This window comes from Mauremys reevesii, linkage group 7, assembly GCF_016161935.1.
Source record: "Mauremys reevesii isolate NIE-2019 linkage group 7, ASM1616193v1, whole genome shotgun sequence".
Classification (NCBI taxonomy): Eukaryota; Metazoa; Chordata; order Testudines; family Geoemydidae; genus Mauremys; species Mauremys reevesii.
Window position 1 is genome coordinate 66,037,811 of NC_052629.1, and position 27,878 is coordinate 66,065,688.

The 27,878-nt window shown below is 42.8% G+C and overlaps 2 protein-coding genes across 3 annotated transcripts in view; both read left to right on the forward strand.

Moving 5' to 3' along the window:
• The window catches only part of ERCC6 (ERCC excision repair 6, chromatin remodeling factor), a 90,224-nt gene extending 80,837 nt beyond the window's left edge, over window positions 1-9,387 (forward strand). The window contains exons 16-20 of one of the 2 annotated variants that reach the window (XM_039481225.1): window positions 2,058-2,203; window positions 2,300-3,025; window positions 3,629-3,830; window positions 5,119-5,197; window positions 5,687-9,384. In XM_039481225.1, coding sequence (XP_039337159.1) covers window positions 2,058-2,203; window positions 2,300-3,025; window positions 3,629-3,830; window positions 5,119-5,197; window positions 5,687-6,118 — 1,585 coding nt within the window. In that variant the 3' untranslated portion in view covers window positions 6,119-9,384. Of the gene's footprint in view, window positions 1-2,057; window positions 2,204-2,299; window positions 3,026-3,628; window positions 3,831-5,118; window positions 5,198-5,686 lie in introns of both variants that reach the window. The other variant, XM_039481226.1, reaches the window with a different exon arrangement.
• Window positions 9,388-19,814: 10,427 nt separating this feature from the next.
• On the forward strand, window positions 19,815-27,775 carry LOC120409511 (bone morphogenetic protein 2-like). Its single transcript, XM_039547737.1, has 5 exons — window positions 19,815-20,106; window positions 20,735-20,874; window positions 22,003-22,119; window positions 23,365-23,566; window positions 27,324-27,775. Exons 1-5 carry the CDS (start codon window positions 19,815-19,817, stop codon window positions 27,773-27,775), a joined length of 1,203 nt encoding a protein of 400 aa, XP_039403671.1.
• The last annotated feature ends 103 nt before the right edge of the window (window positions 27,776-27,878 follow it).

Consider the following 27,878-nt stretch of genomic DNA (forward strand, 5'->3'; position numbering starts at 1 on the left):
ACTCTGCAAGTATTTTCTTATTCTGAACAAGGAGAATGCTGTAGAAAAATTGAAATGGACCTTAAGCATAAGTACATAACCCACTGCTACTAAAAATAATCTCTTAACAGATCTATTCCCTATGTTTATTCAGTCAGATCAGATTACTTTCATTACAAAAGGAAGGCTACTGCTTTTTTTATTTCTCTTAGCCGTGCATAGCCATTGCAGCCATAAACAAGTGAACTGGAGTCTGCTAATTCTGATGCATTGTCAACAGAGTTGTGTACTGACACTGAGGTAGTTGAATGAGTGCAAGTTTACAGAATGCAGTGGTACACCACACAGCTGTCAGTATAGAACCAATTTCAATGTTATAAAATAAATGCATTTTAAATTATTTTCTTTTCCTTTACCTGCCAAAAACCTGATATTTACCTGAGTGTGCTATTTGCAGGTATATAGTCTGAAATCAATCAGATTTCTAGTATTATGTGTGATATGTGATACATAGTATAAAAAACAGAATAGCCACTCACCAGACTTTATAGTTTTGCTTCTATCCCCAAATTATTGATTTTACAAATATCAAAATGAATAAGTCCCCATGAAGAACTGGTTAATATTCAGATGTGTGTTTAAAATTCATCCAAACCCCTTAAAACATATACACTTCTAAATCAAAACTACTTTTTAGTTTGCTTCACCATTCAGTTATTGTAATCACTCCATTAATGTGAACTCCAAATGAATGTACTTAGGTACTTCAGCCTCATTTGGATGTACATTTCTCTTCACAAAGGGAACATCCTCTTTCAAAAGGCAGATAAATGAAAAGCCCTAAATAATCCAATACCGCACTTACGGAGAGCATTTGCTATTTGCTTCACCACACAGACACAAGGCTTCCGCTGCTAGTTGGCTCGCCTCCCACTGACAAACATTGGTTCAGTTTGACTAACCCTGACCACACAAAGGAAGTCGGGTGTGATCTAAGGGTTAGAACAGCCATCAGAAATTCAGTTATTTTCAGAGAGCTGAGATGGACTCACTCTGAGCCTTGAGCAAGCAACTTTATTTCTCTTTGCCTCCGTTTCCCCATCTGTGAAATGGCAGTAATACTGACCAACTGCATGGGGTTTTTTGAAGCTTAATCAATTATTGTAAACACCTTTGAAATCCTCTGCTAGATAATAATAATTATTACCTTATGCTGTAGTTCAAAACCATGTTAATGTGACCTGTCTTTGAACACAGATTTTGCTAACAGGGCTCTAACACAGATTCCCTGCACAGTGTTGACAAGGGACTAACTATGTTGAAAACTGGTGTGGACAAGGGGGAATGGTTTGAGAACTATTTTAGAATCCTATTAGGCCATCCTACTGTGGACGGGAAAAGGGTATTAGTAGCTTGCCATTGAATACAGTAGTACAAACAGGGCCTAACTGCAGGGGTGGACTAATGCTAAACAGAAGCCTAGATCTACCAGTACTGAATGGAGTGTTCTGGCAGCTTAGTTCCCCCAGACTCTGTTCCACACAGCCTCTGGATGGGCTCTTGGTCTTCCTCCACCCTGTGGGGTAGTCCAGCCCACACCAGCAGACAGTCGGGCTCTGTGCTGCTGCACTGCCTATGTGATTTGTTGCCTCTCTAACCAACATCATACCATTTAAACTTCATCACTTTGACTTCTTTCACAGAGCTTCCTGATGGCTGCGTGGTATACATATGCAGGGTTTTCAGTTTTAATGTACAAAAAACCCTCTAGCTGTGAAGTTATTTACTACTTAGAATAAATGAAGTCTCATAGGACACTTCAGGATGGTGGGTACCTAGTGTGTTATGGGATTGCTGAAATGCAATAAATTCTTATGGTTAACAATTTAGTGGGTTGTTTAAAAGTTACTAACTCAGATTGTCTTTGTAAAACAAACATCATCTTCCCACCACTTAATTGTTCTGCAGGGTAAAATTCATGATGATAAAGTTTTCTGCTTGAGCACTGTATTCAGTACTTAAACATAGCTAGACATTGTTTCATGCCAGCGGTACAATTTTATTTAATGTTTTTCCAGACAAATCTTCAAACAGTTTTTAACAAACAGAGTGTTGAAAGACCCAAAACAAAGGCGCTTTTTCAAATCCAACGATCTTTACGAACTTTTCACTCTGACCAGCCCAGATGGGTCTCAAGGGACAGAAACTAGTGCTATTTTTGCAGGTACATGAAATCATTTTACCTAAACTGTGAAATCTAGATTTTGTACAAGAGACTATGCAAAATGTTTATTATTATTTAACTTCATACCTATATCAGGTACTGGTTCAGATGTTCAAGCCCCGAAACGCCAATTAAAATGGAAACTTAAAAAGCCAGCTGATGGTGCTTCCAAAGGTGATCTGCATCTTAAGGAGCACAACTCGCGTAAATATGACAAGCCATCACATTCTTCCTCGACAGGCCATTTAATGTATTCTTCTAAAACAATAGAGCCAGTTAGAGAAACCAAAGGAAACTTTGAAACTTTCAAACAAAACAGTTCTGCGAAAGTCGGTACACAAGCTACAAATAACATAGCTTCACTGATTAAAGATGAGGAGAAAAGTTTGAAAACAGCTGAGGGGTCTGTATTGCAAGCACTGCCAGGGAATGCATGGACTTCAGAGAATGTGGAATGTTCAAACTCTGCATTATTTGGTGAAATGCGTGGGGCACCTACTGTAAGTATTGAGAGCGGACATGGTCTCGTATGTGAGACAGAGAGCTCCCAGGGGAAACAGAATGGTAAGTTTGAAGATGAACAACTAGGTAATAATCCTCACAAACGCACCTCAAAAACTAAGCACAGTATGGATATGCTGGCACTTGAGGGCCACAAGAATAACCCTAAAAAGCCAAAACATCACAAAGGGGCCAGATTTGAAGGGGAGCGCATCCCATATCTGGTGAAACAAAAGCAATACAGAAAGGACAACCAAGAGGAGGAGGAAGAACAAAAGAAGAATGATGATTATGTCTTGGAGAGACTTTTCAAAAAATCAGGTAACTTTTTTATTGATTTGTGCAACAATGCCAGGCTACGAAAAAGTATAGAAAAGTCTACACAAGTGGGTTTCCATTATTGTAATTGTGAGCAGCTACAATACAATAGATGACTTTTAAACATTTTCTTTAATGTAAATGATCTGTTGAAAATATTTGTGATTTAATCTTCATATAGTGAAAACAACCACAGGTCTCTTTGGCCAAAGGTAATAAGTGGGACAGCAGTATGGTGGGAAACACTGGTGCCAAGGGAGGTAACTGAGTTTCACTTAACTGGGAGTTCCACTGAAGATAAAGATGCTCAGATGGATTTAGCCTACATCTAGCAATACAATGGAACCTTCCTAATTTGCACTAACAACTGGGAGATCCAGTATGAATGAATGAATTTTGATGCCCTAATTGCAATAAAAGTGGTTTATTATATTGCAAGTTACTTCAGTTCACTTGATATAATAGGAATCTATTATAAATGGATGTATTGAAATGTTGACTGTTTCCATTGTCAGTGTAAAAATGAATTAAGGTTTTTTTAAAAGTTCACTGCTTAATTCTTACACGTTCTTTCCACCTCCTTCCCCATTGTACATACTCTGCTAGGAGTACACAGTGTGATGAAACATGATGCTATTATGGAGGCTTCCAATCCAGATTATGTGCTAGTGGAAGCAGAGGCAACCCGAGTGGCCCAGGATGCCTTGAGAGCCTTAAAGATCTCCCGACAGCGATGTTTAGGAGCAGCTTCTGGTGTGCCAACCTGGACAGGCAACAGTGGTCTGACTGGGGCACCATCTGGACTAAAGTAAGATTAGTACCCACATGGCTTCTCCAGAGAGGGAGCCGTTAACATAGTCTGCTTTTTATGCTGGTTATTTGCTCTGGATTTACTTCAAAAACTATAAATGAGATACAGGGCTGATTCCAGGAATTGTATTGAAATATTAGCTCTCGGATAAAATTTTCGAAAGCACTCAAGTCCCATTTTCCCGTATTAGCTTACTTTGGTGCCTAAGACACTTTTGAAAATGGGAGATAAGCCCCTAAGTCACTTAGGCGCTCTTGAAAATGTTACTCCTCATCACATATAGTTAAGAGATGAAGATATAATTAGAATGAATGAAGGGTCCATATTAACAAAATGGTACTTTCGGGTTGTGATCGTTCAAACTAAGCCAGCTTCAAGCTGGATCAGTACCTGGATGGGAAACCTGCAAGGTGCTACAGATGCTGTGCTGTCCGAGTTACTGGATGAGATCCCTAGGTGTGCCTTGGCTAGCTCTGCACACCTCGGAAGGGGAACATATGTACCTTTCCTAGGTACAGCTGGGGCAAATTCAGCAACCAGCACAAGTCAGAGCAGCCTTCTAAGGGCCATTCAGGGATTCCGGGGGGTGGGGAGCAGTTCTCTCTGGCCATGCCCCCCCTCTAGAATACTTATTGCACTGCAGTGGGAGGGGGGGGGTGAGGTACAAGTAGCCTATTGGCTGACTTTTTGTAACTCAATTACCTGTGCCCTTTGCACCACTAAAATGGCATAGCGGGGATGGAGTGGGTGCCAGGATCTTCCCCACCATCTTCCAATGGGACATAAACCCAAGGTCCTGAACTCTTATAGCCTGAAGGATCCTGTGTCACATTCCATGTTAGCTTGGGTGTCAGATTCTAGTGTGAATGTCAGATTATATGGTGCTATCTAAAAGTCCCCTTGCAGTTTCAGTTGAATACAGTAAGTCTTCACTTCCCGTCTCAAACTCATGTGTGTTGTTGCCATCTTAAACTGCTGCTACATTTTACACTAGAGGTGGGTGAAGTTGTAGACTACTTTGGAATGAAAGGCCTATATAAATGTAAATTGTCTTGTGTACTAGGATACAGCTTCCTACTGCTCTTGGGCCTCTGATAGTGACAATTGCATCCTGTATCTGAGAACCCCTAGGTCTGTAAATTCTAAGAAATTCTTCTCATTGATCACTAAAGGGATGATAAGATTCACAATACTTGGAGTATTCAATCAAAGTATCCTACAAAGTGTCACAATTCATATTTAGGAGAGATACTGTAATAAATTACTCCTCTTGCATGTTTTTTAGGAGTAGGTTTGGTCAGAAAAGGAACCCTACTTTGCTTGTGCCAAATTCCTCCACTATATCTCCTGGAAAGAGATGCAAGGTAAAGCACAAGAACTGGTACTACTTTATTTTTTCCATAGTATTAGCTGATTTAGTTGAAACATTCTAGCTTAACTTTTGCTATTTAGGATATATGTCTCATAAATAATTCCCATACTCTGTATGTAGAATTCCAAAAGTTTTAGGCCTTGAATTACATACAGATTTGATCTTACATTTTGAAAAAGAATCATCAAATTCACTTTAATCAGTTGCACCAGTCTTTCATTTCATCTTGCTGTGCTCACTCTGGTTCAAGAGTAGAGATTTTTTTTTTTTAGCTTCCCAACAACTGAAATACATATTCAAGTTGTGAAGTTAGCAAACATTGACTCTAACATGTTTTAATTCACCTAATTAACTCCTGCAGTTTGTTGAGGTTGGTTTGGTTTGTTTTTGAGTAAGCCTGAATGGCAGGCAAATTCACTAAGAATAGGTTCCATGGATCTCAAACTCCAACTTTTCCTATAGTGTCTGTGTTTATTTGCAGGATGCTGATATAATAAGGAAAGAGAAGGTAAAGAAAAATGTTTCCAGTGTACATTTTGACGGGAAACTCGAAGCAGGCGAATCATCATCCAGTGCACTAGATTCATCATCTTTGTTAGCTAAGATGAGGGCTAGAAACCACCTTATTTTACCGCAGAGGATGGAGAATGACAGCGATGAGAATCTTCAGGCTTCTGCTCCACTCCCAACTTCGACGGAACATGACGAATTGCTAGTGGATGTACGAAACTTTATAGCATTCCAGGCTCATGTGGACGGAGAGGCTAGTACTCAGGAGATACTGCAGGAGTTTGAATCCAAGCTGTCAGCAGCACAGTCGTGTGTGTTCAGAGAACTTCTGAGAAATCTTTGTACTTTCCATAGAAGCCCAAATGGTGAAGGTGTCTGGAAACTAAAGCCAGAATTCCGTTGACCCTTTGATTAGGAGTGCATCTGTGTGTGCTTGGCCAAAACTCTGCTCCATAAGACTTTCTATTCATCTTTTAAACTGGACGCTTCTGTTTCATTTTGTGTACATATTTTAATTACTGACTTCTACTGTACCTGGTGCAGCACTTAAGTATGTTTCACTGGAGACATAACGGACCAACTTCCTATTTACTCTATTTATATATAAAAAGTGGCATCTACCTCACAATTGAAACAATACAAAATAGCAGCACCTTTTATTTTAAAAAAATCTTAATGTAGATGGGCTGTGGAACAGGTGTATTAACGTTTTATTGCAATAAGAGCCATGGATTTTGTCATGTTTTCAGATTTTTATCCAATTTCTGTGATGTTCAGTCTTTGTCTAATTTTCTGTATATTACTTGACTGGTCATTATGGGGTGCACATTACACCAATGAACAGAAGCATTAATAATGAACGGTTTAGGTGGATATAAAAAGGTAACTTGTACTGACACAGTATCAAGAATCATTGTGAGAGACTTTCATCAGTGTTGAAAATTTGTTTTTAGAGTTGCTGCTTTAATTTTTACCAGTAATTGATGTATGTCACTAAATACTTGGACTAAAGTCTACTGCCATGAAGGTTTAATTGCAAAAATAAAGAGCCAGGCAGAGCATCTGGATGTGTCTGCAGATTGGTAACAGGTTATAGAATACTTTTACCTTTAAATCACCAATTCAAATCCTGCCAAGTCCCAAAGCACTTGCCTGGTGTAATACTTACTACCATGAGGAGTCCCATTGAAACCAAGGTGATAGTAAGAAGTAAGTCTAGTAGTGGGTGATTGGTAGTTGCCATCTACGGCCTCTGTAATATCACAAACAATCTCACCAAAATTGATGCTAATTGTGACCTGTTTTCAGTCTTGACCAAGAGCTGAACTAGCCATGGAGAATGAACTGCCCTCACACTGCTGGCATGGTCCTTTTGGGTCAGGGCTGAGGCACATTTGTGGTGTATGGGGAAGAGTTCCTTGTTGTACCTGTTCTGTGGATAAAAAGAAAACTTCAATCTCCATAGCTTCCAAACCAGCACTAAATGAACATGAATTTCCTTTAGAGGAAGAAAACTGGATTCACTGAAGTCGACCTGAGTTTTATTTCCACCACCGCCACCTTGAGTCTCTCTGCAAGATGCCAATATGCTACAGAGACAGATTTTAATGGAAAAGTGATACAGCTCAATGCCAAAATGAGAAAATTGCATTTCTTTGCAGCACAGCTAAAACATTATTGTATAATTTAAACTAGGAATAACCAAATGTAGTCAGTGGCTCCCCTTATAGAGAGATGGGCAAAGATGATCAACTGCAAGGTTTTATTTGAGTTCATTAGTAATAAGCAATTCCTATTAACGATTAAGCTTCAAGTACAAGCAAAACTTAAAGGTGAATGGTGAAACAAGAATAAAGTGTTTTACTTTCCTGCTCCAGTGTGATTTAGAAAGACGGCTCTTGAGTTTATTCCAAACAGGCTTTCCTCTGCTTGTGTATTAGCCTAGGAATACTGGCTTCTTGCTTCCCTCTCTTTGTTGAAAGATCCTTAGTGGAACTCCATTACCAGAATAGCGATGCCACACTTGAGTTACAGCAGTGCCTTCCCACACAAAGGAATGAGAGAGGCTGCTGAGTCTGACTGGCCAAGAACTGTCATCCCCTCCACACTCAGTTTGGAGGAGGGATTGCCGCAGTTCAGGTTGCAGGCTATTATGACAAAGTCTCTAAATTTGCCAAGGACTTACAGTGAAGAAAGGGAACCAAAGAGCTGATATTTCTAATGCAAAAATGTGTAGAAAATGTTGAATCTAACTTCATGCACCATGAAAGAACGGTAAAAGGGCAAAACCAAACCTTTTTTTCCAGTTTCCTTTAAAGTTGTTTGTATGCTGATTTTGATTGAAACTGCAGGAATTAAGTGTTTCTCTCTGGTGCTTAACAAAGAGTTTGAGTGTCCTGTATCACATACTGCTTTCATTCTTAAAGGCATATTTCCTATATTAGAGGGTGGAAAGTTTATAGCTCTCTCCTCTGATGTGTTCATGATGTAAAAGGAGCTGTACATGCTTTTATAATTCCTCAACTTTTATGAACTTAATAAAATGTAGTAAAGACAAACTTTTTCTAAGAGACTTCCAGTTTTTTGAGGTTAAGTTATATAAGAGACTTTCTGGTTGGGTAAAAGTAGAAAGACCCCACTGGAAACCCCAGCAGAAATCATCATGATCATCTATTGAGAGGTCCATCAGACCCTAGAATATCTTTGAGGATGTGAGTATGACTGTAGTCTTAGTTCTTGCATGGATTTTTGCAGGGTTTCTATATGCATGGGTAAGTCTAACTTTACTTATTGTGTTAATAAAACTTGTAGTACAGATAAGACTTTGTATTTATGATTGTGTCTGTAGTCACTGTCCTTGGACTTTGTGTGTTTGAGAGAACCACCAAAAATGATTGTCACTCAGTTGAACTTGAAACTCTAGCAACAGGAGCTGAATACATGGTAGTTTAATACAAAGTTATTAAAATCAATTTAAATTAAAACCGGCTTCGAGCACCACTCTGGTTTGGAGCTGGAAGGGCGGATGTGTCACACCTGAATGGCACTGTGACCTTGCACACTGGGCAGTCAGACCCAGCCCAGTGGGACAGGAGCTGCTGCTGCAGTGTGACCTTTTGATGACTGTGATTTTTTCCCCTCTGCACCTCTTCTGTGAAATTGTCTAAAAATCAGCATGACACAATGATAGCCTTACTCCTAGGTAAGGCTGCGAGTCTTTCATGGATTCCATGACTTTCTGGGACCTCCGTGACTTCTACAGCTGCAGTGGCTGACCCCAGGGCCTCCTGAGCAGTTGTGGTGGCCCCAGGCAACTAGTCCTGGTCGCTACCCCAAAGCAGCAGCAGTGCCCCGGGCCATCCCAGAGGAGCAGAGGCAGCAGTGGGACCCTGGGCTGCCCTTGCCCGGAGCAGCGGGGGCAGCCCATGGGCTACCCCCTACCCGGAGCAGCGGTGGGGCCACTGGCCACTCCCCCCACCCCAGGAGCAGCAGCGACTGCCAGAGCACCCCCGCCCCCGAGCAGCAGCATCCGCTGGAGTGCCTCCCCCAGCACCTAAGATTTAGTTAGGGGCATTTTTAGTAAAACTCATGAACAGGTCAATGTCCATGACTTTTTGTTTATTGTCCATGACCTGTCTGTGACTTTTACTAAAAATACCTGTGACTAAATTGTAGCCTTACTCATAGATCACCTCCATTTGTCTGCTATAATCCCAAGACTACTTGGTTGTGACTGGTTTTAACCGGTCTTAGTGGAATTCCTTGCATAAGGGGGGGAAGATTTTTCAAAAGCATCTAACAAGACTTGTGCTCCTCAACCCCTTTGGCACTTCTGAAAAATCTCCTGCTAAATCATTACAGCTACAAAGTTTGCTATGAAGTGGGCCAGATCCTCAGCTGGTGCAAATCAGCACTGCTCCATTGAAGTTAATGGAGCTGTGCCCGTTTACATTACCTGAGGATATGGCCCATGGGGTCCACCATGTCAATTATTGGTATTCGCTCTTCCCAGAATATGCAATATAATCTTTTCAAGCAGGTGCATACTAAAATCCTAGACAAGTCCAACAATTTCTCTGATTTCCATGGGTATGTTTTGGATCTGAGACTGTAATTGTCCATTTCCCAACACAATAAATAATTAAGCAGTTGTGTTACTGACAGCTCTGGCTCGTTAAACATTTGGGAAATGTCTTTTATGCCTGCTTCCGGTCGGGTTTTCTCTTGCCAATAAAATGCTTTTTACACAGGATGACCTTGTTGGGGTTTTTGGGTCAGCTGGACTCCATATAATGTATAGCTTCTGTGGTGTACTTTCAGAAACCTTGAGGAGAGGAGATATTGACCACTGTCCTCATTCTGCTGCCCAAATCATAACACATTGGGTTTTGGCTACTTCTGATACCCAGTGTCTGATAATGGCAGTATATAGATAACTGAGTCAGAAACTGCTCTTAGTTACACTGGTGTAAATCTACATTTACACTGGTGTAAATCTTGATTAGCTCACTGAATCCATTTTTCCATATCTACCAACTAATTCAGCTTGATATTGTGTAAATTTGGTCCCATACGCAATACTGCCAGAACCAGGAGAGCCACAGGGAGCTTCTTTATGGATAGAGGTTTCAGAGTGGCAGCCCTGTTAGTCTGTATCAGCAAAAAGAACAAGGAGTACTTGTGGCACCTTAGAGACTAACAAATTTATTTGGGCGTAAGCTTTCGTGGGCTAAAACCTACTTCATCAGATGCATGCAGTGGAAAATACAGTATGAAGATATATATACAGAGAGAACATTGCACAGAGCACTGGAAGGAACATTTCTCTGTGTATATCTATCTTCCTACTGTATTTTCCACTGCATGCATCCGATGAAGTGGGTTTTAGCCCATGAAAGCTTATGCCCAAATAAATTTGTTACTCTAAGGTGCCACAAGTACTCGTTCTTTTTTATGGAGAGAGATTTTCTGGCTTTTTCTTGAGACTGAAGATAAAGGAAACCCATTCCTTAAAGAGATATGCTATCAAATGTCTGAGAGGAAATACCACAGAGGAATCCCTGTTGGTAGCACCATGTTGTGAACATTTTCCAACAGATTGGAAATGCAGAGCCTGAAAGCTGCAAGAAACAAAGGCAAGTTATGATGCCGTAAGAAGAATATTGTGTATTTCTCAGCTGGATTCTCAGGAGAAATCTGCCTCTTAAGGAAGCTTTCAGAGAGAAAAACATCTTGGCAGCCATCGCATATCCAGCAAAGCTGCATCTTCTGGGGGAAAGTTATGAAAAGGAGTGATAGATTGTCAAAATGAAATGGTTAAAACGGGATGGCCTTAAAAACAAGGGCATAGAAAACACGGAGTACATGGGGAACGCAGGCAAAGCTCTCCCAACGAGAGGGTAATACCTTGCTCTAACAGAGGAGGCTGGCATTAGTGTTAAGGGGAAGAGCTGGGTATATGAATAAGTAGCACCAAAGGGGGATAATGTGTTACGTCTTGCAGTCCCCTTGTGTACAGGGCTGATTCCTTGTGGAATCTATTTAATGTTCCAGCTTGGGCTGTGGATCTGTCACATCCTCAAAGTGAAGACTTGGTTCCTGGGAAGCCTGCCAGCTGCTGCAGGCAGTAGTGTTAGTGATTCAGTAGGAAGCACTTTTTCTTCTGTCAGGAGTGAGCCAAAGCCCCTGCATGGTGTTAGGGGGCGCCTGGGCTGCTGGCTGTGATGTCAGATACAACGTAAAAGGAGCTACCATGAAAGAGCCCATGTTAGTTTTATCCCTAGAATAGGAGTTGACCCCAAATTCCAGCTCAAGTAATTATGTTCTGCTGTCCTAAATTTCCCTGAAGCTTCAATTGGATACACTGTTGTTCACTGCCTACCTTACACTGTCACTGCGAGCTGTTAAAAAGCCACAGCAATCTACTCCAGAGTTGGTGGGTTTCTTTGAAGAATGAATTTCTATCCATTGGCCTAGGGGACAGAGCACAGGACTCAGAAGACCTGAGTTCTTCTCCTGGCTCCACCACTGGCCTGCTGGATGACCTTGGGCAAGTCATTTCACCCCCCCATGTCTCAGTTTCCCCATCTGTACAATGGGGATAATAATGCTGACCTCCTTTGTAAAGCACTTGGAGACCTGTGAATCCATTACAGGGGCGTTTAAAGACTTGATTGATGCTTCTACAGTTCTTTTAAGAACCCTAGTGAAGCACCAGAATGTGCTGGCAAACCTAGAGCTGGGAGCACGGGGAAGGGTAGCAGATGTGGTAAAAACACTTATTTAGGGCTCCTTATTCTCTTATCCATTCCCATTCAAACTAAATACTGAATTTACTCTTAACTCACCAGCTCTCTCCACCTACTACCCACTAAGGGGTTGCTGTTCTAGGGATTGAGGTAATGTCAGCACTTATGCCTCATTCTAAATTGCCGATGTGGTGTGAGTCTTGCTCCTTCAGCCATGCCTTTATGGGTTTGTGCTTCTGGAGCGACTCTAAGCAAAGTGCTTTTATTAAGCAGAGAGGAGGATATTAGTCTAACCTCCTCCCTGCTGGGGGAGCTGTTGGGCTGAAGAGAGCCTGACAGGCCAGTTCCTGTCTCCCTCTGGGGAGAGGTGTCAAGCTATGGTCGGAAGAGCTGATGGTGTTTGTACTGTGCCCTGGCTGCACCAGCCACAAGGGAAGCTGCCCTTTATCCCCACAGACGAGGTCAAGTGAACAGCTCAAGCAGACAATTGCTCTCCTTGGTGAGAGAAGAATGCATCATGGGCTAGCGAAGAGTCAGGGCTATGCTGCAGAGACAGAGGGGAGAATGGGAATGGCTGCTGGGAGGCCCAGAGAGAGGAAAGCAAGCTGCACTCTTCTTCTTTCCTAGACAACACACTATGCAAAAATGAAATTAAGGTTGAAAGTATGTAACTAACTTAAGGGTAACAATCATTACAGAAACGTTGTAATTACACCAGAACCAAGCACTACAAACTCAGAACTTAGAGTCAACATTACCCTTACAGGAAATTCAAATGTGCTGTGGGATGAAAATGCACAGCTAAGGCATTCAAACAACCTTAACTCTGCCCTGTGTGAACTTCTTGGCTACCACCTCTAACAGTGGTGTGACAGCGCCACCATGGCCAACACCAGAGGTTGAACCAGTAATCCTCATGAGTTACTATGGGTTGAGCAAAATACCCAGGTTCTATAGTTGGGGCTGTAACAGACTCATCCTCTGTAGATCGGGCACTGAGCGGGCCATATAACACACATTGACCAGTGGGTTACATTTACACTGAATATGAAATTCCCAGTGTATCGGGGAGAAGTTACAGGGTCTGTATCTCACATTCATTGTGGGTTTCCCCAGAAGTCAGGACTCTTGGCCATGACCTGAAAGGTCTAGCAGCACCTGGCCCAGGACCTTGTGGAAACTGGAACAATGGGAGCCTTTCCACAGCACCTTGGAAATGCTGAGCTGCCACAACGCCCATGGAAATCAATGGCAACTGCTGGTGCTCCAGCAAAATTGATCCTAATGCTAACTGAAGTCAAAAAGGTCTTCTCAATAACTTAGTTGTTACCAGCTTGCTAAATAAAATAAAATAAAAAACCTACAAGGAAATTCACATCAAGCTTTTCTCAGACCACTGGAGAAAGCATCTTGTTTCAAATAGGCCTCACAATGTACAATCCCCAAGGGCTCTGGGAAATTGCATGGTGTTATAGAACATTAACTAATCTAATATTAACCACTCCATGTGGTTCCTGAGCTGCTATAAACCATTGACACCAATGGAGTGACCCCAGTTTTCACCACCTGAGGGTCTGTCCCTCAGCATAGACAAGAACCGTTGTGTTTCTAATCTAGCTGGTTGTGGTTAACGAGTGGGCCCACAAGCGGATGGCAGAACCTGAGCATGGCAGACCTTGTCTACATTGACTGCTGCGTTGTGTTTAACACCGTTAGTGTTGCTTGTATTCTAACACGATGTAATCTCCCAGTGTAGAGAAGTCCCAAGAGGGCAGTGCATCCCTGGATGGAGAGGTTGGCAGAGTTTCCATCTCTCGGTGGGAGCCGGGAAGAGACCAGCTACCAGAAGCAGGCACCTGAGGAAGGTGGGATATTTGCACGGGAGAAAGAGGAGAGAATAGCCAGTAATATTTGGTGAAATCACAAGGACAGACATAGCCCTAGCATCCAGTTTCTGCTCTGAAGGCTAACTTCACAACAAAGAGGTCGGAGCTACAGTCCAGCCAGTGGCATAGAAAGCAGCTTGATCTCTTCAGCTGGGGATTCCCCTGGAGGAGGAGTCCCACAAGTGATTGTAGAGTGGGCACAGGTGGCTCTTACTGCCTCCACTGCAAAATTTGGATCTGGAGCCACATGCTAAAGCCTGTGATATTCAGTGGTGCTCAGAGCCTGGGATTTGGTTCAGACCAAAAGCCAAAAAGGAGCCAGTCAGCCGTGAGATCTGGAACCAGAGCTGGGTTTGTGTTCTGAAGTTTCCTGGTATTCTAATACAGCCATTTGATTTACAGCCATCCCTAATGTGCAGTTCCTTTCAGCCATGTTTGTGGCCTCAAAATCCTCCAATTACCAAAAAAGGCAGGAAATCCCCACAAAGCTCCCTGCTCAGACTCCACCCCTGCCATGCCTATGCAAATACCCCCACCCAGCGATAATACTATGCACTTAAATTGCACCTTTCATCTGACTCTCAAAGTACTTGACTTATATCACCTAATGAAAACTCAGATCATCCTAATTGCAGTAAGTAGATATTATTTTACAGGCAAGCACCCTTCCCACAGATGCATCTGCTCCTTACCCATCACAAGCGGTTCATTACAATAAGCAGCATATTAATGAAACTCAGAAGTGATACGACATCAGGAGGAATTACAAACAATATTGAGGACTAAGAAATAGTACAAAAGGACCAAGAGAGGTTAGAAACATGGGCAGGACACATCACACGTAAGTAATATGTGATAAAAACGTCTCAATGTCTAGTTGGCAGCCGGTATCAAGCGGAGTGCCCCAGGGGTCAGCCCTGGGACCGGTTTTGTTCAACATCTTCATTAATGATCTGGATGATGGGATGAATTGCACCCTCAGCAAGTTCACAGATGACACTAAGCTGGGGGGAGAGGTAGATACACTGGAGGGTAGGGATAGGATACAGAGAGACCTAGACAAATTGGAGGATTGGGCCAAAAGAAATTGGATGAGGTTCAACAAGGACAAGTGCAGAGTCCTGGATTTAGGACAGAAGAATCCCAAGCATTGCTACAGGCTGGGGACCGACTGGCTAAGTGGCAGTTATGTGGAAAAGGACTTGGGGATTACAGTGGATGAGAAGCTGGATCTGAGTCAACAATGTATCCTTGTTGCCAAGAAGGCAAATGGCATATTGGGCTGCATTAGTAGGAACATTGCCATTAGATTGAGGGAAGTGATTATTCCCCTCTATTCTGCACTGGTGAGGCCGCATCTGGAATATTGTGTCCAGTTCCCTGTTCCCCCCCCCCCACACACACACACTACAGAAGAGATGTAGACAAATTGGAGACAGTCCAGCAGAGGGCAACAAAAATGATTAGGGGGCTGGGGCACATGGTTTATGAGGAGAGGCTGAGGGAACTGGGCTTATTTAGTCTGCAGACAAGAACAGTAGGGGGATTTGATAGCAGCTTTCAATTACCTGAAGGGGGGTTCCAAAGAGGATGGAGCTTGGCTGTTCTCAGTGGTGGCAGATGACAGAACAAGGAGCAATGGTCTCAAGTTGCAGTGGCGGAGGTCTAGGTTGGATATTAGGAAACACTATTTCACTAGGAGGGTGGTGAAGCACTGGAATGGGTTACCTAGGGAGGTGGTGGAATCTCCTTCCTTAGAGGTTTTTTAAGGCCCAGCTTGACAAAGCCCTGGCTGGGATGATTTAGTTGGGGTTGGTCCTGCTTTGAGCAGGGAGTTGGATTAGATGACCTCCTGAGGTCTCTTCCAACCCTAATCTTCTATGATTCTATGAATACGGGCTAGCTTTGTACTGGCATGTGCGAAGTGATACACACCATGTGATGCCATGCTAAGAAGGATCCCCCCTAAGACAACATGCTTTTAGATTATCTCCTTTCAGCATAGACAATGATCCCATGACTCTTCTCACAAAAGCAGGGATTTGCCTCTACAACTTTGGCCAAAAAGATCATTCCCATCTACACCAGTGTTACACACTGCGGTGTTCGCTGTCCAGCTGCCAAACTCCATCCCAGAAGTGGCTGCATTTCAGTGCTGTTGTACATGTATGATTTCTTACACCCCCGAGAACTGTCAGGCTGAGTGGTGCTATGCGACTGTGAGATGATGTTGTTATCCTCATCAATATTTTCTTTTTCTTGGCTTTGTTTTAATGTGACTGACAATTAGCTGTGACGGATTAGTGAACAGTGTTTCTGAAGTGCATGGATTCATATGCAACCTTCTCGAATGCAACCCTGCTCACAGTGCACACCCATTTGCTATAAACGGGCGCACAGCTTTGCCACTCAAGTTTATGATTTTATGGTAAGTACGAGTGAGGTTGAGTGACTGTGTGTGTTGTGCTGGGACAGTTGTGTTGATTTGTGTGGGTGGCAAATAAAGGGTGTGTGCTGCAGCAATGTGTGTTTGGGGGTCATTGTGTGCTGATGGTGGTGTTGTGGGGGGGATTGTGTTGGTTTGTGTCGGAGGGGTTGTGCTGGGAGTTTTGTGTTGATTTGTGCAGGTGGCAGTTGGGAGCATGGGTGTGGCCACTGAGCCAAGTAATTCATGATCTGTGCAGTCTCTCGCTCATATAACCAATTAAATCTTTGCATTCAAATTAGCTGAAGAGTAAGGGTGATGACTGGTTGAGTCAACTTGGATATCACAGTGGTCTAGGACTCTTGGCATGGCATAGAGTCACACCTTACTGCAGCTGTGCACCATGTAGTGTAATGTGTAAAGTCAAAATGGCTCAGATCTTAACAACTGAATGGTAACAAACCATGACACCCAGTAACAATTCACCTTGCTGATATACTGAACACACAGAACTCTCAGCCACGCTTATAGTTACTCCAATTTTGTTTTACTGACTTAACAGACGTTTTAGGCTTCATGTGACACAGACAGGGACATTCCTGAACTCTGAATAGATTTATCTATCTTTCTAATCAGAGTGTGCTTTAGTAAAATGCTCAGTTTGTAGAGTTGCCTTATTTTAAAATCAAAACAATGTATACTTCACACGTAGTTTTCACACCAATGTTTTTACAAGCAATGTGTTAAGCTATATGATAAGCATGCTGTGCCCAGGTATGAAGGATAATCTGCTAATAATTAGGACTCCAGAGATCCGGGTCGTATGCCTGATTGTGCTGTAGACTTCCTGTGTGACCCCAGCAAATCATTCAGTCTCTCTTTGCCTCAGTTTCCCCATCTGCAAAATGAGGCTGATGATAATACTATAAGGAACTGGCTAGTAAGGAGATGCACCATGGCCCTCTACTGGATGGATTCCTAAGTGCTCAGCTGTGTATCACAAGCCCCATTCTGCTAGCAGCTGGTAGGTATTCTCTTCTTCCGAGTGGTAGTGGCTCGTGCTTTTAGAGCTGGACAATCTGAATTCTCTACTGGTTGTTACCCCAAAGTGACAAGTGGCCGCAGTGTGCAGCACAGTGACCACCATGAAGTTCCAGGCAGCAACAGATTTGTTACTTGATACAAATGTATCATGGCACTAAATGAAACAAGTTCTGTAAAATCCTTTCATTCCCTCATATAGGAAAGCACCAAAGAGAAGCCCAGTTTCATTATTATTAGATCCATTTTACAGATGGGGAAAAATGAGATGCAGAGCAATGAAGTGACATGTCCTAGGAGCAAAGCTAAGAATGCACGAGTTCTGGCCCCCACTACACAACATGTCCTGGAAAACACACTGCAAATGTTCTATTAGACACAACTCCACTAATACTTCACCTAGTTCCTGAGAGGGGATGGGTTGCCAGCAGCTGGTTCTGTGCAGTTTTATTTACTGATGTCTTGTCTACCCGAGAAAACTGCATTGCTTTGACTCAAGGTGTGGTTTAGTTAAACTGGTGCAGACGCTTGTGTGAATGCTCTTATTTCCAGGTAAGAAGGACTTATTGCAGTTTAACATAAATCAATTAGAAATTGGTTTGCTCTCTCTCACAGTAAGCCACTTAAACCAAAATAAGAGCATCCACACTAGAGCCTACACCAGCTTAACTAAATTGGTTTAGACGCTGATTTAAATTACACGTTCATGTAGACAAAGCCTAAGAGACATCTGCATGGAGACAGAGGATCTGTGCCAGGGTCCATCGTTGCTTAGTTCATCTGCTTGTGCTGCTCATGTTCCACCTGAGGTCATCTTCTTATGTAATACCATGCTTAGCTGCCATGGAGAGGTGGATGTCACCTGCATGGGCTGAGGACCGCCAAAGCTGCTAGGCTCCTGTTGTCATGCTGTGTCTTTAAAACAGCACAAGGGAAACAGAAAGGACAATAGCAAAACTTTCTGTGTCATGTTGCTCAACTTCATTTACATGAGATGTTATGCATGAGGTGCAAAGGGGCAAATGGTTCCTTTGCTGTTCCCAAAAGGTAGAGACAGATCTGGTCAGTGTCAATTCCAGATCCAGAATTTGAGCCTCATACTTGCAAAATTTGGGAGTGCCTGGCCCAGCGGGATTGGATCAGACCCAGCTGTTCTTCTGTATTATTATTATTTATTTGTATTATGGTAGCATTGAGTCTCCAGCTCCATTATGCTGGGCACTGTACATGCACATAACGATTCTTTCAATTGTTTCTGGACTCAACTGGTAGTTGTCCTTCAGCTGGTGAGGAAGGGCTGGTACCAGGGAACAATAACACGATTAGGCTTCTGGGGGTACAGCGATCTGGCGGCTTAGCTGGCCTAAGATTTGGGCTTACCGATATTGCATTTTAGTGCCTCTGTGAATTGAATTTTATGAGGCCAAGATGAGAATGAAGGGAATTCGCTGTTGCTTCTGTTCACCCTCCTTGTATGCCCTTTAAACCAGCAGTTCACAACCTTTTTTTTTTCTGAGGCCCAGCCCCAACGTGCTGTAAAAACTCCACAGCCTGCCTTTGCCACAACTGTTCTTCTGCATATGAAAGCCAGGGCCAGCACTAGACAGTAGCAAGCAGGGCAATTGCCTGGGGCCCCATCATACAAACAGCCAACTTCTGCCTTTTCTTCTCTGAGGCTGGGAACTGACCGTAGATCTCCTGAGCCCCACTCCAGTGCCTTAACCACAAGCCCATCCTTCCTTCCGTCCTGCTCTAACGAATAGTGCATGAGGGCTACAGAAGGACAAAGAAGAGAGGCAGCTGAAGGTATTGCACATTCAGGGAACTACAAACAAATGGCTTCTTTGATGCTTACAGGAGTGGAAATGACACTCCCCTAATTGAGACTGAATCCCTGTATGTGTACTTTCACAGTCCTTAAGCTTCAATAATGGGAGTAGGGTGTGGGTCTCATTACAAGACCATCCCTGCATAACCCAGCTGGCCAGGAAAAGCACCATCCAATGGGGTGTTTGATGAGGGAAAGCAGTGCATGCTTAGCACGGTTATCAGGTTTAAGGCCAAGGACTGAAAAGGGGGACTGTATCTTAGACCTAGAAAGAACAGAAAAGTCCATCTTTCCCACCCTCTTCTGGTGATTGGAGGGTGGCTAGCTGCAGCAGGGACGCTGACAAAGGCCTGGAATAAAGGAGTAAGTCAGATGTGTTGATTCAGGCTGTTTAGCTAGCTAATTGTATAGCTTGTCCACTTTCTCACTTGCAGGAACTCCGCCCAGGACCACACCACCACCAAGCTCAGATTTCTCATGCAAAACCAAGCACTCCCTGCACACTGCCTTATAGAACTGGTGGGGTGGATTTCTCAGCCCATTTGGGAGGCTTGGCTGCCAGTGACAAGTACCTGCTGGAGCTCTGCACTCCTCAAAGACTCCAGACCAGAGCACGCCTGAGCTGTAGCTGCACTTCTCCTCCTGTAACAGCCGAAGAGGATCCAGTTGACATGGCGGCATCCCAGGCCTGGCACTGCCTTGCATTGCTGCTCCTGCTGTTCTGTGACCCCGCTCACTTGTCCAGGGTGCCCGTGCGGACGCAGAGGAAAGGGATTGTCGCCGAAGCCATGCGGAGACTGCAGGAGGTCTTTGACATTGAGGCCTTGCCCCATGATGTCCTGCCTCACAGGAAGCCACCCCAGTTTATGGTAGATCTTTTCAATAAGGTGGCAGATTCCAATGGGATCACGAAGGCCCCAGGGCTGCTGGAGGGCAACGTGGTACGGAGCCTTGAAGACCGAGGTAAACCACAGAGAAGGAGATGGGGGAGAGAGGCTGGGTTAGGAGAAGTGGGACAAGACAAAGCTAGGGAAGCAAATTCACCCCTGGTGTAACTCCACTGAAACTAATGGGTTTGTGGGGAGAGCAGGGCTGTATATGGGGGTGGAGGGGAATGCTGGTGTGTACATGTGTAGGAATGTGGAAGGGTGTTGGGTGATGTAAGGTGTTTTGTGCCTATGTGACCGCTGTAGATTACACTTTTATATGGAAGCCTTTGATACAAACTCATTGCTACTTAGTGAATGCAGGGGGAGGAGGGACATTCTGAATTCAAAATAAACACAGGTCTGTTTTTTGTTTGTTTGTTTTTTTAATTCTTTTAAAATATCCTGTGCACAGAAAATTCAATTTGCTCCATTTTATTAGCGGCCTGGCTCTTGCATGGTTATATGCTTTTGGTTTGCTGTGAAGATCTATTTTTAATTCTATTTTCACTTCATTGTCTTAAGCCTATCACTATTTTAATACACACATTTGAATAGTTCTTTCTGTTACTGCAGGTGACATTGCCATTTCCTGGAAAATCAGAGTATTCTTTCTGTGTCTTGCATGTTGGACTGGTTATTAATAGTCCTGGGTTTTTTTCCAGATTATTTTGATCAGTCTTATTTCTACTTCAACATCTCTTCGGTTGGGAGGAATGAACAAATGCTAAAAGCTGAGCTCAGAGTTTTCAAGCTAAATAAAAACCATGTGCCACAAAAATCTTTTTGGCAACATTTTCTCAAAGTAAGTGGGTGATTATATTATTAACAATAATAACAAATGACTAATTAATCAACAGGTAGTGTCTTTAAGCTAACAAAGTTAAAAAAATCAAGCATGAAAGAAATGAGACTGAAACCAACTACCCCATGAAACTATCCTGTGTTTTATGTGATTACTGCCAGCAATTTAGAAGTTTGACTTCAACAAGCAAAGAAATACAACCAGGTGTTTCGTTTTGTTGCTATGCTATTTCTTTTTCCCCCTGAGCTTTTTTCAATGAAACATCCATGCTGCCAAACAATCTACTGGTTTATCTGTGCAAAAGCAAACAGGACAGCTCGGTGATCCCTGAAAGTGAGCTCAAACCACAGCCAAGCTATCGCGGATTTTGAGATATTTGCAATCCAGATCCAAATTCTGCAGCGCCAGTCCATCTCTAGGGAATCAGGTGGCCTGCAAACCCAATGGGGCAACCTGAAACTTGGGACAATATCAAGTAGTCAAAAGAGACAAAAAATAGATGGCCCGGTGACTTTTCCATTTGCAGATATTTCTTTTTGTGTGGCTCTTAGCACATGAGATAATATCCAAGTGCTGAGAGAATAATCTCTGGGTTTTTTTTTTTTTTAATAATAATATTTTTATCTCCAATCTCCTGAACTGGAAGGGACCTTGAAAAGTCATTGAGTCCAGCCCCCTGCCTTCACTAGCAGGACCAAGTACTGATTTTTGTCCCAGATCCCTAGGCAGCCCCCTCAAGGATTTAGCTCACAACCCTGGGTTTAGCAAGCCAATGCTCAAACCACTGAGCTATCCCTCCCCCCCATGTATGTTTTCATTATGATTACCAGATATACAGGTTCTTATTTATTACATACCCCTAAAAAAATACTGAGGATTAGGTGTATATATCTATCTAGGGTTAGGGATCTAGATAGACCTCTCTGTAGGTATTTAGTAGATTTACATTACTTCTTGCCCTTATGTGAAGCTGACCAGAAGCAACTTTTTAGTCTCAGTCCAGGTCAACAGACAGGGTGAATCCATCCTGGAAGTGGAGGAAATGTGTTTCTTTGATGCTGACCTCTTTGCTGGAGACAATCAATTGTTCCCCATTTAATTTTGTTTTGTTATATTACCATATTCAAGGTGGATGTGTATGAGCTTTTGGACAGGGGAAGTAAGCCGCAGAGAAGAAATCTCATTTCATCCAGACTACTGTCTTTGTATACCGAAGGCTGGGAGGTGTTCAATGTCACACAGACAGTAAGCGGAGAATTCTTAATTATGTTGTTTTTTATGCTAAAGATATTGTAACAAATTCATGGCCATGGGCTAGGAATTTCATGCTGGATACCAAAACTTCAGGGCACTAGCAGAGATAGAACCTTAAATTCTCTAGCTCCAAAGCCACAAGACCGATAACCTGAGCTTATTAACTGGTAGCAGTATACGGCCTGCAACAGCCAAATGACCTTAACTCTGCTCAGAGTAACAGCATACAATAACTACATAATTATGATTAAAGCATTTTAATGTTTGCGGTCCCAGGGTAGATGGCACTGAGTTCTTGGAGAAATTGGTTTTTCATTTTCTTTTTACACTCATGGCATCACTATAGGGCAGAGGTAAGGTTATGTGGGTGCTTTAGCTTTGTATTTTCCATACCTTAATATCTCTGGATCCTTATAAATGTAACCTTAACTCTAAATCTCTTTGGTTTGTAATACATGTTTTGGAGATGCCCTTACGTTATTGATATGTACTCTCAACCTTATCTCCAGCTGAACCTGTTTTTTTGGTGTGGGGAATTTTACTTAAAAAAACAAAATCAACCATCTGATATCAGTAATGAGTTGAAAATCTGTACTATCAGCCTTATCTAATTATTTTATTATGTGTTTAAGATCAGATTCACAAGCATGCTGTGGATGACTGGTTGAATTACCTCTGATGTTACAATGGCCTCAGCCAAGAGTGACTTAGCCTTACCTGTTAGTCCACAATCATAATAGTCAGATTCAGCTATTGTTAATAACTTAGCTTGATTGCTAATGTCTTCAGATGTAGCCTGTGTGAGAGATTTCAATGAGTTTTAACAATATGGAAAGTCTGAAGTCTGTATTATTCCATTATTAAGATTACTTGGGAAAAGAGACGTCTGAAAAAAGGTTCTACATTCCTGCCAAGGATCAATTTTAAAATTAATTTTAACTCATAGATTAATCAATCAATGTACTAGTAAATTCTCCAAAAAATAATTCTGTATTTAAAGGTAAGGGCTGTGGTTTTGGGGAAGTTACACTGTATGCTTCATACAACGCAAAGACGGTTTAAGTACAAAACTCAATTTAACCTTAACTAGGCAGTTACAACTATTGTCTTCATAATAATATACATCTATCCTGACAATCGTTTGCTTATTCCTTCTTCCTCGATATAAACATTATTTAGTCCTAATGAGACAGACTTATTCAAATGATCTTTTCCACTTTTCTTTTTTGTTCCGAGGTTTCCAAATGGGTTGGAAACAGCAGTACTAACCATGGCTTTTTGATCACTACAACTCATCTATCTAAAACCAAAATGGAATCCAACTTCGTCAAGTTTGCCAAGAGCCGGCACAATATGCGAGACAGTAGGAATGCTTTCTTGGTCCTCTTCACCAATAATGACAGACAGAAATCTTTCAGCTTCCTGCCCTCTTCCACTGGTAAGACAATGCAACAGTAACTCTTTGAACTGAAGCTCCTTTTAATTAGTTCTGTTACTTCCTCATGCATTTTCTGCAGATAGTTTCATTAGTCACATGCAGTTTCTGACACTGAAACTGATTCGGGTTTGCCACTGTCAAAAGCTTGCTTTGATATAATCATTTTATTATTTACTTCCTGAAGTGGGTCACCAGACATTTTAGGCCAGGTCTATACTAGGAGCACTTTGCTGGTATAGTGATACTAGTATTCTAGACAGGCAAAGCACTCCTGCTTTGGAGGCAGTTTAGACGAGCAAAACTGAAGCTTATTCGAGCCCCACCATGAGCAAAACAAGTTATACTGACAAAAGTGCAGTTTTGCCTGGTATAACTGCATCTACACTAGGTGCTTTTACCAGCACAGCTATGTCAGTCCCAAAACACAACTCAGCACATCCCTGACCAACACAGCTATGCTATGCCAGCAAAAGTTTGTAATCTTCAGTCTACAGACCCAGCCTAACTGTCTTCTCTTCATGCCCACCATTCTAGTCAAAGGTGTAGAACCAGTGACTCCCAGCCTATGAGCATGCAATGTCAACTCCACCAATATGTGGAGTTCAGCACCTCATGGAATGCAAAGTAGTGCTGGGGAAGAGGACACAAAATGATAGGGAGGGTAGCAAGCAGAAGGGGGGAAAGGAGATACACTGGCGGAAGGGAGAGAAGAGGGCCAGAAGGGAAGACAGGCTGGAAGAGTCACTCAGATTTTGTATGTGTGTGTGTCCACCATGCAACGTTTAAGTAAGTTAAAGAAAAAAATTGGAATTTATACTACAAAGGTTTCCTATTTATCAAATTTATCTCCCACAAAAAATGTGATGGCTATGAAGCTAAGGTTGCAGGCTCATATGGGGTTTCAGTGCATATTACCTTTCTAGCAGGTAAACAACAAACAGAATAACACAAACAAAAATGAGAACCCAGGAATGCAGAGGTAAGGTTGCACTGCTCAAACGAGGCACTCAAGCCACCTTAACTCTGCCCCTGTAGAGATATGCTCATACCATCTTTCCTTCTTTCCCTGTAGACTATCGAAAGCATGTTTGAGAGAATGTTGGTTTTTTATCTTTTGTTTCCCACAATCATGTCTTTAATACTAAGTGTGATGATTTGTCACTTTTATGTACCTAACATCCTGACAGGGCCATAAGCAGTTAGAAAATGGAGTTATGCAGTATCTGTATTCTCTACTTGACAAACCTCCTAGGGTACCTCAGAGGGGAATGCTCTTGCTCCAAGTACAAATCATCTCATAGACTCATAGACTTTAAGGTCAGAAGGGACCATTATGATCATCTAGTCTGACCTCCTGCACAAAGCAGGCCGCAGAATCTTACCCATCCACTTCTATAACAAACCCCTAACCTATGTCTGAGTTATTGAAGTCCTCAGATTGTGGTTTGAAGACCTCAAGCTGCAGAGAATCCTCCAGCAAGTGACCTGTGCCCCATGCTGCAGAGGAAGGCGAAAAACCTCCAGGGCCTCTGCCAGTCTGCCCCGGAGGAAAATTCCTTCCCACCACACAGGCAGCGCTCTGGGCAGTGGGGTTGCATACTCCTGCTGAGCAGAGCGGCAGTATGTCTGGCTCCGGCTGGGCGGCGTGGCTGCCAGACATACTGTTCTGTGCAGCATGGTAAGGGGGCCGGGGAGTTGGATAAGGGACTGGGGGTCCCAGGGGGCAGGCAGGGGGCGGTTGGATGGGGCAGAGGTTCTGGGGGGCAGTCGGGGGACAGGGGGTTGGGTAGGATCTCAGGAGGTCCACAGAGAGGAGGGACTCAGTGAGCACTAAGCTTGGGGAACAGATGATCAGGAAGGCAACTCCTTCACTCCTGTGGACCTTCTGAGGTCTGCAAAAGCCCTCGGAGAGACTAAGGAGGCTTCTTGGCCCCTCACTCAGGAGGCTGGGTAACCCTCTTTTGTTCAGTGCCAAGGTTTCCTTAGGGGCTGAGTTACAATTTTAGGTCTATCTGTGCAAAGAAAAGGAGTAGAAAACGTTTAGTTATTTCATTTAGGTAAGAAAGTGACCTGCCAAGGAAAATATATTGTTTTTATATCTACTTTTGTTTCTTTATGACTCATAATAAAAACCAAAAGGGTGTTTTATTTTGTTTGTTTAAAAAGGGGGAAGGGTTCTGCTTCTTCTCTATTTACATTAGGCTTGCAGGTCCTGTCTAGGCTGGAAGATTCTACATGACGGGAGAGCTTATGCAAATGATGATATCACAAAATGGAAGTTCAGTTGCCCAAAAGGGAAGGGGATTTTAGTCGGGCAGTTTAAAACTTTTTTTGCTTTTGCTTTTGGTTTGTATTCTAAAATGTTGATTTAACTGCAATGACTAACTGACACTTTGAATAATGGAATTCTTTGTTGACTGTTCAATACCTCACCTCTTAAATTACAACAAACATCCCTTACACCTCCCACTGATCCCTTTACAAGAGCTAAGAGAGATTAGTCTTTTACAGTCCTGATACATCCAAATAAAGAAAACTTAAAAATAAACTTTCCAGCCTTATTTGTACATCAGAAAGGACCCAAACAAGACAACATTGTGCTGGCTGATGAGAACCAGACAGTAAAACTGACTAGAAAAAAAAGTAAAACAGACCCTGCCTAGTGTCAAGCTTACAGTGAAATTCTGGCTCCCTGTCCAGTAAAAGGACTTTATGTTGTGGCTTGGAGACAGAATCCCGCTTCTCAGTGTAGGGAACCTTTGCCCCATCTACAATTTGTGGTCAATAAATCTGGGCTGTCCATGTTTCTCTAGTTCTCTCCGTTTCCCCTCTGCCTTCTTATACAGAGACATAACCAGACTTGGCTCTGTAGTGCAGGGAGCTGTGCAGTCTCCAACAGTTTCATGATTTCCTGAGCCTTTGCTTTTGTTTTTTCACTGCTTTTGGGGTTTTGCATGCCAAGTTGAAGCTAGACATATTCAGACTGGAAATAACGCGTACATTTTGAACATAGGATCAGGATGAGGATAATGAATCATTGGAACAATGTACCAAGGGTCGTAGTGGATTCTCCATCACTGGCAATTTTTAAATCAACATTGGATTTTTAATTTTTTTTAAAGCTAGTCTGTAGTTCAAAAGGGATCCTTCTGGAGGAGTTCTCTAGCCTGTGTTACACAGGAGATCAGACTAGATGATCACAATATACCCTTCTGGCCTTGGAATCTATGACTCTATGAAGAAGACTTCAGGATTTGGTCCTGAGGGAAGTGCAGCCTAATGTATAAGTATTTAAGATTTATAATACTGTCATTGTCTAAGGCTATGTCTACACTCTGAGCTGGGAATGTGATTCTCCTGCCTGTGTATACATACGCACACTAACTTTGAATAGCAGTGTAGCCAGGGAAGCACGGGTAGCACAGTGGAGACATGACTACGCCATGGGTAGCATGCACATGGCGAAGCCATGCCTCTACTGCAACTGCCTGTGCTATTGCAGCTGCGCTGCTGTTTGTATTTGTGTTAGCTCAATGAAAGCTAGCCTATGTGTATACGAACAGGAGCAACCACACCCCTTACTCATAGTAGAGATGAAGCATAAGTGTCATGGTCGTTACCCAGTTTTGTTTAAATCTATGTGTTTCATGGAGACTATCTTCTTTGAGAGCAATAAACTCCTCCCAACGTATAGACAGAAATACAGTGTTCTTCATGGCAAAGGTTTCCTTACCCCTTCGTGTCCTCTTGCTTTCAGAATTCCAGCCATCCTTGCCTGAAGATGATACTTCATCACACCTACCTCACCAAAACGAGGTCTTTGCAAACATCAGAGTGAACAAAAGCAGAAGAATTCGGGATACCTCCTCCTTCTCCCCCAAAGACCAAATCGTGCCATGCCAGCTCAATGATCTCTTCGTCGACTTCCATGAAATTGGTTGGGCAGGGTGGATCATTTTCCCACGTGGCTACAAGGCTTATTATTGCAAAGGGGCCTGCCTGTTCCCCTTAGGGGAAAGTCTAAGAGCGACCAACCATGCTACCGTCCAGTCCATAGTGCATACGCTGAAACTGTCCAAAGACGTCAGCACGCCGTGCTGTGTCCCAGACAAACTGAGTTCCATCAGTATTATGTACTTTGACGACAATGAGAATGTTGTCCTTAAGAATTATAAAGACATGGTGGCCACGAGCTGTGGTTGTCACTAACAAGAGCCCTTTCTGCCTGCAACTGACTTGCATCTGGCCTCGGTGCACCCGTTCTCCACAGCCCCAGTGGTGCTGGAACAACTTTTATAGTGAGGGTGCTGAA

Bases quoted from the DNA above. Each gene is read 5' to 3' on its own strand.
- LOC120409511 (XM_039547737.1), top strand. From the start codon at position 19,815: ATGGCGGCATCCCAGGCCTGGCACTGCCTTGCATTGCTGCTCCTGCTG. The intron at 20,875-22,002 runs GTAAGTGGGTGA...ACCATATTCAAG, and splicing joins TTTGGCAACATTTTCTCAAA to GTGGATGTGTATGAGCTTTT. The intron at 22,120-23,364 runs GTAAGCGGAGAA...TTTTGTTCCGAG, and splicing joins TGTTCAATGTCACACAGACA to GTTTCCAAATGGGTTGGAAA.